At 32.4% G+C, this 17,740-nt stretch overlaps 2 protein-coding genes across 2 annotated transcripts; both read right to left on the bottom strand.

Annotated features, from left to right (window-relative positions):
• Positions 1–1,488: 1,488 nt before the first annotated feature.
• On the bottom strand, positions 1,489–2,341 carry LOC139089631 (17-beta-hydroxysteroid dehydrogenase 13-like). Its single transcript, XM_070639212.1, has 2 exons — positions 1,814–2,341; positions 1,489–1,665 (listed from the first exon to the last, which is right to left on the bottom strand). Exons 1-2 carry the CDS (start codon positions 2,339–2,341, stop codon positions 1,489–1,491), a joined length of 705 nt encoding a protein of 234 aa, XP_070495313.1.
• Positions 2,342–3,432: 1,091 nt separating this feature from the next.
• LOC139089629 (estradiol 17-beta-dehydrogenase 11-like) lies at positions 3,433–4,686 on the bottom strand. The gene is made up of 3 exons (XM_070639211.1): positions 4,159–4,686; positions 3,650–4,023; positions 3,433–3,511 (listed from the first exon to the last, which is right to left on the bottom strand). The coding sequence occupies exons 1-3, from the start codon at positions 4,684–4,686 to the stop codon at positions 3,433–3,435; spliced, it is 981 nt and encodes a 326-aa protein (XP_070495312.1).
• Between the last annotated feature and the right edge of the window lie 13,054 nt (positions 4,687–17,740).

The following is a 17,740-nucleotide window of genomic DNA, read 5'->3' as shown; positions in this document are numbered from 1 at the left end:
TAAGATAAAGAAGCAAGGTCTCGTTTATGAAAAATTGAATTTTAAGTAACTTTGGGGTTACGTGACCAAAATGTCTCGGTTCTCTTTGAAAATTCATTATTGCTATCATTTTTCTTATTCAAATCCCAAAGTTAAAACCGAATCCGACTCCAAGTTAGCATCACACCGGCCTTGAGCCGAGTATTCCATCGATTAATCAAGTTGTACCTTCCTAGCAGACAAAGAGAGCGCTTTTAGGTACCGTATTGATATTACTGTACCATGAAAGCATGCTTTTTGTCTGCTAGAGTCGAGTATATATTTATTACCATCATCCCTGCCTCAAACCCCCTTGAACAAATAACCAACAAATAATCCTATTTTCTCATCCCTTAGGCCACATTTCAAAGTATCAAATGATCCAGAATACCTTGACATGATCGTAACACAATCACAAAACAGTTCAGCAAAGATTGCTATAATAATACAGGAACAATCATTAATTTATTATGAAAGACTATCAAAGAATTTTCTCTATTGGCTTAAATTTTCCGACAGTTTTCATACCAGCATCTCGGGTTTTGCATTCTATCAAAACCACTTTTTCTTCCCACTAGTTGACAAAGCAATACAGCAGCTCACTGAAACAGGAGTATTAAATAATTGGGTTGCTGAAATTTTTATGCCGAAGATAAAAATTATGAAAGTAAAAAAGGCAAAAGTTCTGTCTGTAAATGATTTGAGTTTTGGATTTGTGATTTGGTTGGTGTCGTGTGGAATTTCAGCTGTTATATTTGGATGTGAGATGATTCAGTCGTTTAGGATATCAAAGTTAAAAATTCAAAAGTATGAAAACAAGAAAATTTGTGAGAATAAATATAGGGAAATTGAATTTGCTAAGGTACATCCAATGAAAGTTAGGAGGTTTTAATTCTAATACTACAAGACGGTTGATCGATCCAGAAACTGGAATGAGGCCGATGTGACTCTGTCATGGTGTCGGATGTAAATCGCATCTGGCATCAAATCAGAGCAACAAGCCAGATTTTAGATCGATTAACCGATTTGTTCTATTTAGACAAATTGTCTGACATTTCGTTCAAAGCTGCAGACTTGCGTGTTGCCTCTTCAAGCCTGCAGTTTTGGACGGACCTACGAAATTAGTAGAGTTGATTTTTATTATTTATAAAAGTGTGAAATGTCCATAATTCTCGATGCAATATACTTTTTAGCATTTTTTGTCATGTATCTGAAAATAAAGAAAATTTTTGTATTATTTGATCAGACAATGACTCCAAAATGTCTACTAACCTCGATGCAAAATAAAAAGAAGTTATTTTACTGCTGTAAACCATTTTTTTCCTCCTCATCATTCCCTTTACAGCATCATCAGCAACTTTTTCAGGTGTCAATCTAGGCAAAAAATGTCGAATGCTATCCAATGTTTCTGTAATTTCTTCTCTAGTATTCATGAAATCTGGATAAACAGTTGTTAATTTAATAAATTTATCATTTCCAGTAACTAAGAAGCTCATCAGCAAAAGATCTCATAAATCCATCAAGACCTCGTTTTGTTGCTGAATAAACTACAAGTGTTGGACCACCAACGATGCTGGCTATCGAGCATATTGTCATAATTTTTCCATATTTTCTTTCAATCATTCCAGTGAGGAAAATTCTTGACATCTGAAAATAAATTTTAAGTATCAAAAAAGAGTCAGGAATTTAGTGGAAGTGCCATTTTGGACTTTTGAAGACCGGTAGGACTCCTAAAGTCCTACCAACTCAGAATGAGCCGATATTCCTCAATATCCATCAAAATATATCAACTCACCATCATTTGTGATGTCAAATTAACATTTACTGTCCTTTGAATATCATCAACATTACAAGTCAGAAAATTAGACATGTACAGAAGTCCAGCATTGTTCACAAGAATGTCAACTCCTCGCATTTCACTTTCAATGTCATTTTTGAGCTTATAAATTGCATTTTTGTCCGACACATCACAATGATAAGGCTTACAAATATTTTTATATTTCTCTTGAATTTCTGCAGCTGTTTGACATGCTGCTTTAAAGTCAATATCAGCAATTGCAAGATCACATCCTTCTTGGGCTAGTCGAAAGCAGATAGACCTTCCAAGACCATTTCCACCTCCAGTAACGAGAGCTAATTTCTTTGAAATATTTTCAAGCTTTCGTGGATTGCATTTTTTAAAAAGTGCAACAATTGTGTCGAATAAACTTATTAAAACTATTTTGTAAGCCAGAAATATAAGTTTGAGTTTGTATGAACTTTTTGACTTTGGATTGATTGCTGGCCTATATTCTTGCTTCATTAATTCGTTTATGTTGAACATTTTTAAGGTTTTTGAACTTTATTTTTTATCGAAAAAAAATTATTGTAGATTTAATCGTTAGAAATGTTAATTAATTTCTCAATTCCAGATCAAAATGCCTTATAAAGATATAACCAATTTAATTATTTCCTCAAATGATTCTGAGATGATTTAAATTTCAATAAAAAATGTCAATTCTAATTTTTTATACCGAGAACTTCAAATTGTAAAGCGAAACTAAATGTAAAGGTGGATGTAACCGAAAAAAGGCAAGTTGTCCCTTGGAGGTTGTTTCTAAATGACGTCGATAATAAAATTTTAAATGATAATAAAATTTAAACGTTCAGAATGACTCCGGCTGGAACAAATCGGTTAATCGATCAAAAATCCATCCCCCTTCCGGGTTGACTCTGAATTGATGACGAATTCGCACGATTACAAAGAAAATCGGTCACACACCAGGTCGATGTGACTCTGGCATCGTGCGGGATTTAAACCAAATTTGGCACCAATTTTTCACCAGGTCAAGTCGACTTGGTGCCGAATTTTAGTCGATTAACCTACTTCTGCTATTCAAGTACTTCTAATATTTCGAATGACATCACTATCAAATAACCTTTATTTGTTTAAATTAATTATGTAAATTCATTATTTAAGCAACTCTACTAGTGTGCATTTTAATTCATAAAATGTTTCAACACTTCATTTTATTGACAATTCGCATACTTCCCATACTACAGTATCTTTAGAAATAGAAACTTAGAAAACTTAACACTGCGCATATATAATTAGCTAATGGAAGTTGTAATTATAACTTCCTTAATTTTCTAAATATTTAATCATTTAGAATCATAATTATGAAAGAATCCCGAACAACACAACGTATTAACTAGGATTTCGGTAGGTTGTCGTATCGAATAACGAGAAGTTGCCCTTAAGGCACCGTGTCGGATAATTTTGATCCAATTTAGGACGAAAAGTGAGGTTGACCCCGATTGAACCACTCACCAATATTGATCGATTAGCTTAAAATAACGTGAGAATATTTTCTAAGTAGAAGCAATATGTTTCCTTGAAATATTTTTATTAATAATTGTAAGCTAGACTTGATATTACAGTTGTTTCTTAAAAATTATAGAAGTATTCAATACTGATGTTGCAATATACTTTTTAGCATTTTTCGTGAGATATCTACAATAAAATAATTGAAATTAGTAAAGTAATAAGAATAAATAAGATAAAAAACTTTGAAATTTTCCAGAGTTCGAAGTCGACTCGGATTTTGTATGACAAAGTCGACTATACTCTTAAAATTCAGCCTGAACTTACTTAGCAGCATAATAAATCGGCATTATATCTGTTGCAAAAATAAATTCTTTTCCCGACTTCAATCCATTCACAGTATCATCAGCAACACGATCTGGTGTAACTCGAGGTAAAAAGTGGTTAATAGCATCTAAAATATTAGAAAGTTCTTGTCGCGTGAGTATGAAATCGGGATAAACCAGCGATAATTTAATAAAATCATCATTTCCAGAAACGAGAATGTCTTCTTTAAGTGCTCTCATAAATCCATCAGCACCTTTCTTTGTTGCTGAATAAGTGGCCATCGTTGGACCTGCAACGATACCTGATATTGAACAAATTGACATGATTCGTCCGTACTTTCGTTCAATCATTCCGGTGATGAAGATTCTGGTCATCTAAAATAAGTTTATGGTAAATTTTTATGATTTTGACTTTTTGGATGTTTCAGTCAGAGTTGGCAGGACTCCAGTAGCCATTTAAGAGCACCATTTTGGAGTCCGGACTTGGAGTCCAACCCTGCATTCACTTACCAGAATTTGTGACAATAAATTCACATTCACAGTTCTTTCAATGTCCTCAACATCAGATGTTAAGAAATTTGTTGTATAAAGAAGTCCAGCATTATTCACAAGAATGTCAACTCCTCGAATTTCCTTTTCAATGTCATTTTTGAGCTTATAAATTGCAGCTTTGTCCGACACATCACATCGATAAGGTTTGCAAATATTTTTATATTTTTCTTGAATTTCTGCAGCTGTTTGACATGCTGCTTTATAGTCAATATCGACAACAGCTATATCACATCCTTCTTGAGCAAGACGGAAGCAAAGAGATCTTCCAAGTCCATTTGCACCTCCAGTAACGAGGGCTAATTTCTTTGAAATATTTTCAGGCTCTGATGACTTAAATAAATTGACAAACCAGAGGAAAAGGTCATGAATTAGCACTACTAAAACTTTAGATGTCACTACTAGTAATTTTAATTTATATGAACTATTTGTATTGGGAATTGTAGCTGGTCTATAGTCTTTTTCCATTAATTTATTAATGTTGAACATTTTTCTTATTTTTTGGAATTTTAAATCTCAAATTTTTGAAAAAAATTCTCACAGACATAAAAAAATTCACAACTTTTCTGAGCAAATTTACTTCGAAAACTGAGAATAAAATCAATTATTTTTGAAAATTGCATTAAACATTCTAATTGTATATTAATGAACCTGTTCACGAGAAAAATTAAGGTTGTTATTTGAAAGATTAACGGAATTCATACATGATATTGATGACGTGCTATTCATAATTATCTGCTTCATACTTGAAATATCAGATTTAAGATTATATGAAGTAAAGTCATTGGCAATCTACCCGATCTAGACAGTAATACACTTAGAATCAAAAAGCAGCGGTAGATTTGGATCATCAAGCGAAACATCGTCAATGAGCCCCTAAAACAACTTGTCATAGATCAATGGTGAAAAAATGTCAACAAGGATAGATATTTTGTACAAACCAGGTGACAGAGACATGATTATAGTAATTAAGTAATTCAAGATCTGAATTTTAGTCAAAAAACTGGAAGCGAAAACTCAATTTTGACGTCATAGTTCCGAGAGCCACAAATGAAAAGACTTTCGACACCGCGAGTGAGCTTTTAAGTCACGCATACAAATATTAAGACAAAACGGAAGTCGCCTTATTTTGGAAGCCGTATGGCGATAGAGGAGATGGTATTAATTAATTCATCCTTTACGTAGACTTAAAAGCTCCGTGTTTTAATCTTTTTGTATCGCTCGGGAATAAGCAAGTAATAAATTTTCTAGAATTGCAAATATGCAATATAGAAAAAGCTTTAATAGATTCAAGGTTGTTTTCTCTGTTAAAGCAATGATTTGTGAAAATGTGAGTAAATAAATGACAGAGATGGCAATGAAGTTGAGAATTCAAGTTTTAAGTAAATGCTGTGTAAAAATTGCTTACTAAATAAAAATCACTAATTTAAAATCTAAACTCAATCCAGTGCTTTAACTCTGCAGAAAATATAAAGCAATTATTTAATTTATTCATAAATGTTAAATATGCTGTAAAATTACATTAGATAAATGATAGAATTAGGTAAACTAGTTATAACTAGAATTTATTATTTAATTAAAATAATCCCCCCCAAGCATGATGGGAAAAAATTAATTTGACGATTAATCGGAAGGACAGAAGAAAGACAGATGAAGGAAAAATGACTTAAATTACATTATTAATTAGAATTTAGTGTCGATTTACTTTCACATCAAATAGTTCATAACGCAAAATATTAAAAGTTGAAGCTCATGTTTTTAATTAAACTACTGCAACATTAGATGTAATTATTGGGTAGATAAATTTAATTACACATTTGCCAAGTTTATATTAAGGAACTTTAATCGAATATCAGTCCGCAGCTTTTGATTCAATTTCTGATCAAATTAGCTAAGTAATTCCTAATTAAACCCTAACAGGCAATGAGCATGATCAGATGCGATATTTGTGATGATGAAACTGAGTTTTGATCACGATAAATTTTCATCATCACTCCATACATTATTTGATGACGGTACGGTACCGACGCGATCGCGCTTTTGTGATTATGATCACTGATCATGATCATTATTGCGTCTGATTACGATCATAACTTGTATGCAAGTGCAAACTTGCATGCAATTTTTTCACTTTCGTGGTCACTGATTGTAATCAGACGCAATCATGAACATGGTCAGTGATTGCAATCACTGAGCGTGATCAGTGATCATGATCACTTCGGGTTAGTGATCATGAAAAAACAAAAAAATTAATTAAGTTAACCATTTTTTTTTTGGTGTTAGTTGAATTTTTTTAAGTATTTTTTTGTATGTGTGTTAGTAGAAATTATTAATTTTTTTTTCTGAAAATTTTAAACTTAGATTTTTTTTTGGTCACCCATCTTTTTGCTGCGTTGCTTAACTTTCGAGATCTCACGTTTTTCCTTGAAGCCACCATCTGTAAATATATAATAATAAAAATATGGCAAAAGACATATTTGAATTATTATATTTTTTAATGATGCAAATTTCAAGAAGTATTGATTCTTTATCACTTCGGATACCATTCGGGTTTTATTAGTTAACTTAATTAACTTTTTTACTTTTTATACTCACTGATCATGATCAGTGAACATAATCATGTGATTATGAAAAAGTAGGGTTCGAGAAATATGTGCTTACATGTGCAAGCATACTTATGCATACGTATGTATACAAATTAAAATTAGTGATTCCTTAAAACCATTATTTAGTCAAATAAAGGAAAATTTACGGAAAATTGGATTTATTAAGGTTTTTCATCCTAATTTGAGAAAAAAGATGCAAAACCTTACATTTTATAAGGTTTTCTTTTTAACTTCAGAAAATTAAGGCAGAAAATAAATTTTTGAAGGGTTTTCTTACAAGCATAGGAAAATCGATATCAAAAATTTATTTTCAATCGTTTTTCTTGTGATAGAAAGATTAGAAAATCTTGCGAAAATCTTTGCAAAAATTCACATTTTTTCAAGTTTTTTTATGATAGTTCCTTGAAAATAACTCAAATCTTTCTGGATCTTGCTTTAATGTCTTTCTGGATCTTGCATGACCTTACTGGATCTTGTTACTTGACTTTGGACTTTCTGGATCTTTTTTTAGTCACTTAAACGAACAAAAAACAAGATCCAGTCAGGTCAAAGTCATTTTTACAAACAAAACTCCAGATCCAGTAAGATCAAAGTCATTTCCACGAACTAAAATCAAGATCCAGTAGAATCTAAGTAGCTTTACGATCAAACACCAAGATCCAGTAAGGTCAAAGTCACCTTTACGATCTAAAACCAAGATCCAGTAAGGTCAAATTCACTTCCACGAACTAAAACCAAGATCCAGTAAGGTAAAAGTTACTTTCCCGATTAAATAACTAGATCCAGTAAGGCCAAGTAATCTTCCCCCTGATTGAAGTGATCATGCTCAGAACACATTTGATTATGTTCATTGATTACAATCAGTGAACATGGTCATATGACTTTGAAAAATTTCGAAAAGTTTTGGAAGTGATTACGCTCTGATTACGCTCACTAATTACAATCAGTGAACATGATCAAATATCACGCTCATTGATTACAATCAGTGATCATGATAATTTGAAAATGAAAATTTTCAGTAGTGATTATGATAAGGTCACATCTGATTGCGCTCATTGATCGCGATCAGTGAACATGCTCAGATATTTTTGGAGTGATCGTACTCAGATGACTTCTGATTATGCTCAGTGACTATGTTCAGTGATTATGATACGGTGATGATGAAATTTTTTCAGAGCGATCACGATCAGATACGATAATGATTGTGATCACAAGCACAAAAAAACACTTTGTGATTGTAATGTGATTGCAATCATTTCATGATCGTTGTAAAAAACTGTCAAAATCTACCATTAATTAGTGTTTCCACTCGAGAAAATTATAGTCGAAAATTGTATTATTTAGTTCGATTAAAATTTTAATTTTAATTTTTTAATGAATGCCCGTTTGACATGCAACTTCCATGAGTACACATATTGACACTTCCTCAAATTTGTTAATACCGCACACAGTGCCCTAGCAAACACATTACACTGTTTGAAGACATCACATACAATGTTGCGATAATGCTTCAAGCATATCCACAAGACATAAAATAATTAAATCATGTCAAGACATAAAATTTTACGCAATTATTCACTAGTTTACGCTACATATATTACACTACAATTAACTTTATTAGTCTTTACTCTATTTATTTACATTTAACGTCTCAAAATTACTTAAAACACAAAAAAAATGTTTGAGGAAGTGAAAAATTGTCACTCAAAATGAATTCATGCTGATGTACAATTAAAAGTCTCAGACAAATGATATAATGAAGCATAAAATTTTATGAGACAGTTTGTACTACATTTTATTGTGACATAGAATTTGAGGAAAAAATAGATAATTTATGCAAGAAAAATGTGATTTTTAATTTGTTGATTAAATTAAATGTGGTATTCTGACATAAAAGGCTGACTGAACAGCAAAACTTGTTTGCTAGAGTACATCAATGCCAGTGTCTGGGTCACTTTTTCAAAGGAATGACACCTAGTTGCCCTGAGGCCGGTTTCTCAGCTATCCTAAGGTAACACTCCTACTCCAGCCCTAGTGTTCATAGGATAGAATGGGAAAGGGTAGCCTAGGGCAGCTAGGATAAGGTTGAGTAGAACATGACATCCTGGATAGGTTAAGAAACCGGTCCCTGATGGCATAATGATGATATCTACTCATTTTTACGGCGAAAAGTGCGGTTATCCGGAATTTTCTGCTCGGACTGGACTGTATTAAGAAGAAGGACGGTACAGAAGATAATCAAGCTCTTTGAGGTGGTTAAGAATCGACTGCAATATCATTACTTTAAAGTCTACCTTAATTAACCCAAAATCAACTCAAAGTTTCACTTTTATTTTCAATCATGTTAACTGACTACAAAGTAATACTCAACTAATCCATCACAAGACCCATAACAATAACAACCCAACATATTAGCAACAAACAAGAGCACAAGTAATTTCCTCATCATCACCTGAGCAATTTACGTTAATTTCATATTGTGGTCAAGCCCTACAATTCATTCCATTCACGATTCCTAATGCATGCTGTCACATAACAATAACTTCTTTTTCATTGAATTTATCTATATCTAAGATCATAGCATTAGAAGTGAAATGCATCATTAAAAAGCTATTTGGGTTATCAATCGACAGACATATGGTTAACAATGACAATTCATTGTTTTCACTTTATTGTCAATTTTGCAAAATTTATTTAATGTGAATAGAAAATAAGAAATTTTATTGCAATAAAAAAAGAATCTTTTCCCACGTTTATTAATTGTCTGATTAGTCACATGTGTGTCTCTTTGATTACTTTAGCATAAATTCTTCTATTGTCTTTGTCGTTATAAGTAAGTTGAAGGTCGTGAAAGCTTCGATGCATTAAAAAGAAAGTAACTTAAATTAGCCTCAAGTATAATAAATAAAGAATAGAAAAGATATCTAGCACGCGTATGTGAAGTAGATATGAGAATTATTAATGATTTGTGCTGTTAAAAAGTATGAAATTAAGAGCACGTGCTTTTGTTGTTAACAGCAGCATCCATCATGTCTTTTGTTTGGTTTGAGAAGTGATATAAAAATAGATTGAATTTGTTGGTGCTTTTTGTACAGGAGAAATTATTAAGAAATGATCTTCATACCCGAAGCAGCAATTAGGCGATCAATATTCAGTGCCTTAAAATTGTTCGAAAACCGTCACCATGATTCCATCAGAGCAACTTCGCGTATTCCCGAAAATACGACGACGAAACGATCCCTTAGCGAATATAGTGTGTTGTTCGGGACAGTAGCTTGTTTTGTATGAGGAAGAATTGATATATTTGATAGAGCTGAAAGTGATCGGTTAAATTACTTGAGCAATATAGCGTCTTAAGTTCGATTACTGGCTAAGGTTTGTTGGACAGTGTTTTTGAGTTTGAACAATCATTAAAACACGTTTTTTTTGAAAATGCGCTGATAAAATAGTGACTTGATACTACCCTGACTACGCTCAACTATAGTACACCCAGAATTGGTAGAACTTTGGGAGATCAAACTCCAAAAAAGAGACTATAGTAGAGTCTGGACTCCAGTGGACGCATTTTCAAATTGGAGTTCAACCAACTTAGCGTACAACAAAGAATAGAATTACTTTTATATGCGAAATTCCTTAAAGGAATTGAGGACTTCACCATTCATCCACTTACCATACCATCATGATTCCAATACCCAAACCAAACACAAACTTCCATTAGTAAACTAATTGATCTTCAAATACCAAATCAATAAATAATTACTCTCATTTTTGACCATGAAATTTCTCCATAATGACTGGTTTTGAAATAAAAAGGCACGATTTAATGTCTTATTGATATTAATTCATTATTCATAACAAAAAAAAATAGTCTGAAGTTGTTTTTCAAGATCATGAATGTTTTGACTAAAGTACTTAAAAGCTATCCAAAAGCAAAAGAAAGTCCTAATATTGTAAAATATCCATCACATATGGTCATTCATATTCCTTACAATGACCTTTGAAGGCGTTAATGAAATTTCATGATCGATTATAAATTGTGATTGATTTCCATAAACACTTAACACAAAATGCTCTTTCAAGTGTCCGCTGAGCAAACTTTCATGTGAATTTTTGAGTGTTGGTGGTAAAAAATAGTTTTTGAATAAATTTTAAATCTTAAGCTCTTGCAAAAAATAATGCTTTGAAGTAGGTATAGTCAATGGCCTGAGATTTTGACATCGAATTGAGGATTATATTCGATATTTATAGTATTTTGGAATGTCATGAACATTTAGCGAATACTTGAAATTGACAAGACGATATTAAATGATTTAGAGATCAGAATCTGATGGGAATCGAACTGACTACTCATAAAAGAGGGATACTGATATCCGGTCTGTTGGCTAACCAATTCGGCTACAGAGATCTTCCTATTACACTGACAAAATCGACTATATATGGCTCGATACTACAGATTCCACTCAATCCAGGCACCACATACATTTAAATCTATATAAGTATTTACATGGATATCACATGTTGTCTAATTGATCCAAAATCCGGCACCAGGTCAGCGTATTTTTCAGTTAATTTAATGATCATCAAAATTTGTACCATTTTCCATATTCTAAAGCCAATAAAACATCAAATACATCCAATAAACATTGAAATTTCTACCAAACACGCTTCATACGATCCACAGCCCGATCATCAGCTTTTACCTCATTAATAATACATTTCCATTGACATTGAAACCATATGAACCCATAAATTTACATCAACAAATCGATAATTTCCCTCAACAATTTCTTATTCGTTCAAGATTCTTTCATATTGTTCGTGATTAGTGAGACTGATAAAAAATTTGCACGTCCATGTGTCCAGTGAGTCGATTGAAGAGAGAAATGATGATTACGTGCTGAGAAAACTTTCGGATATAAATAAATTTACTGTGGTTTTCAAAAATAAAGTATTTCCAATAAGCTCAAGAGCCAATAATGAATAAAAGAACAATCATGTACATATGTAACAATTATTGAGGCATTTTCACTCACGAGTTACTCCATAATTTATGAATTACATCTGATCACGTGTCAAAAAATATTTCATGGACCAATGGCAATGTCAATGAGATATAACAAAAGAGAAAGATCTCATAGACTAGATGTGAAGATCACGGGCATAATTGTGCCTTAGTTTTTTGTTTGTGAGCGCGATACAGTACATCACATGCTGCTTAATTTACCATTAAATGAAAATACACGTCAATAAAAATTAATTTATTTGCAAACAAGCATGAAAGGCGATTAGTAGTCTCTCTCATTTCTTACTTGCTGTCTTTAATTGCACCCATAGGAGCATTAATTAAGATGCTTGTTATGCCTATTTAATGATGATGATGTATTCAGTGTTGCCTCCTTTTGCTCTCATCGAGTGTAGATACTCACACAAGTGATTCAAATATGTTTATGCAGTTTATTGTATTAAATCAATGATGAATAAAATATGTAATAAAAGAGCAGAAGAATGTCGATAATTACAATCATTATTTCATTTCTTAAGTAATAAATTGTAAGTGTTATGTTATGAATTTGTAATGGAAGAAATTTTTTAAAGATAGAAAGTTCATTTTGACATTGAATTTATGAGCGTCTTTAAAAGAATGTTGAACTTAACGTAGGAAGGTAGTATCTAAAACGATTGTATCAAACAAGTTTCGAAGTGTTGCTTCTGAATCCCTTTCAATGTGAATAGAAACAATTTGAAGAAGGTAATAAGAACTTTTTGGTGATCTTTAGGATGATCACCGACTTTAGGTTAGTGTCTTTGACACAAAATGTATCCCTACAACTAGATATACAAGGATGTACTAGTATCTGGATGATTTTCTTTACAAAATCATGCGGACACGAATTGTAACTGGGGACATTGCAGGGTAGATTAGGTCTTATGACGTACTCGTGTCTTTAAAGTGTGCACAGCTTGCAAGTGGTTTGGATTCCACCAGAATCTGTAGGTTTAAAGAAAGTAGTACAACAAAATGTTGATTGCAGTGTCTCCAGCTCATAAAGCTGGGTCTTTCAAGAATTATATTTATAAGTCAGTGTGAAACGGGAGTCAGTGTGAAACAGGAGTCAGTGTGGACTAGTCGCACAAAATCGGTTATTCAGTATCTTTTGGCCACAGTTTTAAATACTCAACTAACCAGAAAGACACACGACGTGTAAAAGTCAGATAATTGTGTACCAAACCCTAAATGATAATGAACGTGCTCATCAGTATACTAAGTTAATATACTCAATTTAGTAAGCATACTCACGAAGCAAGCTCCTTATCTGCCCAGGAAACCTAGCATAAAATTTGCTCAGTGTGATTGGATATAGCAGAATTCGACTCAAATCCATGCTTTTCGAGTAAATCACTAACAAAACACTCTTTGATAAGTGCAATTTAATTAGCTTTTTAATTCACATGAGCACATTGACACCTTACAATAACTTTTCTCTTAGCAATTCCAACAACTTATACAAAAAGGAACTGTAATTGATATCAAAAAAATTATCAGCCTCTATAAAGCCAACGATTGACAGCCTTCAATCAGACATGATGCCTATATTGTTACCATTTCTTTACACAACAAAAAAGCTCAAAAGAAGAGCTAACAATTGCATAAAAGCAGCAAAAGCTACACCATCATCAAGAGCAAGTTCAGACAGCAGCGGCATAAGTGAAGAAGAGTTTAAAAATTTCACTTTCAATGCCTACAAAAAAGCTAATTGATTTTGTGTTGTATGGAAAGACATGAATGGAATTGAAATATTTATCTTGTTTGTTGTTGCCATTTCCATATATACACACGAAAAAAATAAAGATCAAATAAAAAATCATTTTTTATGACCATAATCAATTTAATATTTAATAATTTTTACATACTCACAATGAGATATGATAGATATGACGATGAAGAAATATTGTTCATGCAATTTGTCATCATCTATTATTGAATGACAATTGGAATCTATATGGTTATTGAATGTCGATGAATGGAACTTGTTGATAAAGAAATAAAGAAAGTTGGATGGAATTTTTAAAAGCTAGTAAGATTAAGTCATTTTAATGTCATAGATTATAAAATGTAACAAAGTCATTGACCGTGAATGCTGAACATGTGTCAAATTTGATATTTCATATGATTTATTAATCTAGCTAATCAGAAGAAAGCAGAGCATTAAATAAGATCAAAAAAAGTATTTTTGGCAAAAAGGAAAAGCACGACGAAATTTTTGTTTGTTTTTGGAATTTCCAAGCTGTCTTTTCAATATTGAAATCGTAAGCCTTAATTGAAATTACTTGACCGTTTATAGATTCCTCGAAATCAATGATGAAACTCTCATGTATGACACAGCATACCATTGTGCAAAAAAAGATATGTTTTTGGCATGTCATGCATACGATTCAAGTGAAATTGAAATCGATGATTGTTTGGCTTATTGAGATATGTCCAAAAATGACATGAATTTGTCGTGGATAATTTTATGGCTTATTGTGAATTAAGTTGATTGACCTATAAAATGGATTTCATTCAATTGAACTATGTTGACATAGTGCAAGATGGAGATTGAATTTTAGTTTCGATTTGCACTTTCTAAGCCGGAGATTAGATTGGTTTTGAAATTTTGCTGAATTGTGGGATTTGATGGATGATAATATGACATACTTTGTTAGCAATACAGATCGATTGTTGTCCATAGTCTCCTTCAGATGGGGCATTAAACGGACTCTTTTGGTGGCCGTCACTTAACTATCAATTTCCAATAACAAATGCAATGCCAATGTATGATAACAATTTTGGTAAATAGGAATGATCTTGAATTTTGAGAAATAAACTCAAACAACACGTACTTCGGCACTTAGAAACGTCTACTTCGCCGTATTTACGGTAAGATGCGAAGTTGACTTGACTGCACCATGACAGCTGATTTGGCTCATTTTTACTGCAAGAAATACGGTTCGTCGTATTTTGCCTATCAGGAAAATATGAATCTTTCCATAAAAATTCCAAAAATACAACAAAAATCCATCAAAAATCATTAAAAATGACATAAAAATTCCCAAACATTTCCCAATTCGATAGCTTCAAATGCGTTCATTATCATCATCCATTAGCGATTCTCATAAAACCATAAAAATCAGCGATGACTAGCACTTAAGCGATGATAAAAATTCATTGACAATCTCAATCATTTGTCAAATCAATTTTTCCTCTTTTTTTTGAGTGTTTACTCCAAAATTGACCATGAAATATCACTTCCTTATAAGAATGGCAAACAGAAAGAGCGGAATTAAATAAAAGGAAAAATGACATGTGAGGTAATTTTTCAACAAAAATAGGTAAGTAATAATTTTACATATGGGGTTTAGGCTTATTACGTAATGGTTTTAAGAGGAAGGTGAGGTTCAAGATTTTGCTACGTCTCAAGCAATATTACGAACGGAGAGGGGGAGGGAGCTTCAAAAATTGATTTTTCTTGTTACTTATTAAGCAAACCTGGGTGATTTCTAACAAATTTCGTCCATAAAGACAAGTTTTAAAGTTCCAATCCCTATGACAAATCAGAATATGTCTTTTTATGACCGAAACTTAGCATACCAGACATCATCAATGAACGACCCTCCAGAAGACTCGAGCTATTTTTAACCAAAAACTAGGTGTTTGCCGTCCGAAACTTAAATGCCGTTAAATTTATGCCAGCATAAATTATTTTCATTTTTATTTAACGAACACTCATGATTATTTAAGTCAAATGAACGAGTTCGAAGGTCCCATCAAACAGCTGTCGGTAGAATTGAGCTTGTTGTTTAATTTATTTATGAACTGTGTACTTATGGGAGAGCATACATCAATTGATTGGCGAATGATGCTGAATATAATTGAAATAAACTTATGCAATGAAAAACCTCAATATTAATAGCGTGGGGAGCAGCCCTAAATTGATCGATTTGCTGATTTTTTTTACCATTAATTTATACGGAAGCATCACGACTTGAATTAAAAAAGTATTAAAATCATAATAACCACATAATTTACATATAAAGTGCTCACTTACTACAATAAGTGACAAATAATTTGCATTTAAAAATCGACAATTTCCGCCAAAACGAGAAAGAAAGAAGTAAATTTATCCTCATATTCAATGCAATAATGCACATCCGATGAATCGTAAAAATTTCTACAATATTATGATTGAATTAATTGAAAAAAACACAGACTGTAATTAACAATAGCATCAAACTGCTGCTTCATCCGTGAATTAATTAAATAAAGATTAAATTAAAAATTACAATGTAAATTGATCAGGTTGGTAACTTTGTAACGTTGGAGGTGAATGGAAAGAGGAAGCTACTTGGATATGCGAGATCGATGCTGATCCGCATTGAGATTGTGATGCAGATATTGAAGCTTGTTAGTCGATGATTTTGAAATTGCAGCTTTAAGCAGAAAAATAAGGATCCTGGCGGGATTTTAGGCTCTTGATCAAGTGCTTGGACCAGTCAGGTTTGAAAAAACGAGGTAAAATGGTCTAAAATTATTTTAAGAATCTCTAGTTTGATCTTGTCCCGACAGCGTAACGTAATCGCAAGAGTACCGTTATGTCACCGTGTTAATTGAAAAACAATAGAACTCCTGGATTGGATGTGTAGAAAAGGATGCTAGAGTCCTTAACATTCTGAGCAGGCACAAGTTCTAGAAGGAAAGAGTCGGCTTTAAACGTGCTCCAGCTAAAGAAGCAAGCAAATTAGTTGAAAAACGCAAAATAGCTCTGATGGCACCATCTTGTTTAATTTTGACCCAATTTTACGGCCAATAATGCTATTCTTTGCATCATGCAGCTCGGATCAGATTATCCTTCCAATTCATGGTGGTCTAATGAGGCCCTAATCTCCAACACTTCCAATTTCAATTTTCCAATCAACATTCATGACCTTAACAAGGTCTTCAGGAAACACCAAAACTAATTAAAATTCACAATCATGTAAAATCAAATTGGATCACACAGAAAAAAAAATTAATTCCGTGTTTTCAGGAAACTACAACATTAAGCAATTGCCTGAAATCACTACAAACATATCTGAAGAAAAATATTCGACGATTCATTCAGACTTTCAAGTCCATTCTGCTGCGGAATTTAAACTTTTACTGATTAATATCATCGTCATCGCTTTAGTGCAAATAAAAAACTAAAGGCACAAAATACAGAATGCAACACTTAGCTTGTGATTGCCGAGCATTATGGCATTTCAGTGAATGTAAATTATTTTTTTTTATTTCACTTTCAATTTCTATTGCCTTCTCATTCTTCATTTATTATTTATTTTCAAATCAAAAATCACAAACTAAGGTCATCAAAGTATCAAACTCATGCACAACTAGAAATGGAGTTTAGTACATAGACGAATAAATCATTTTAATTAAAAGAGGTCATCATTGAAAGTAAATAAATAATGAAAAAAAAAAAACTAAGGAGAGATGGAATGAGAAGCTGAGGGAGCCAAGTAAGACTTTCGTAATACTTTTGACTTCTTTTTTTTTCGCCAGCTTTGTTCGATATTTTAATGTGAATGCACTTCTTAAGTGCAAAAATTCATTTCATTTCTTCGATTGGATTGCGGAATTTGTCGTATTAAAATTATGTGGGTTTAATGGAACTGTGAAGGATTTTATTGGCGATTGATTTACGGTAAATAAAAATTTTTAATTGAAATGGACTACTTTTTTGGATCTTGTGAAGTTTTTTATAGACTTTTACAGAATTTTGAAATGAAAATGCAGAATTCCTCATTCCGGAGCGACACACATAAAGAACGGAGGTTTCAAATAAGCCTTTTTTTATTAATAATAAATGGAAGCCGCCTCTATTTGACGTCCATTTGGGTGCGCTAGAAATTTAGCGGAGACT

The sequence above is a fragment of the Chironomus tepperi genome, unplaced genomic scaffold (assembly GCF_022539635.2).
Source record: "Chironomus tepperi strain 1889 unplaced genomic scaffold, CSIRO-AGI_Ctep_v1 contig_184, whole genome shotgun sequence".
Taxonomy (NCBI): Eukaryota; Metazoa; Arthropoda; class Insecta; order Diptera; family Chironomidae; genus Chironomus; species Chironomus tepperi.
This window is presented reverse-complemented; position numbering and strand designations above follow the sequence as displayed.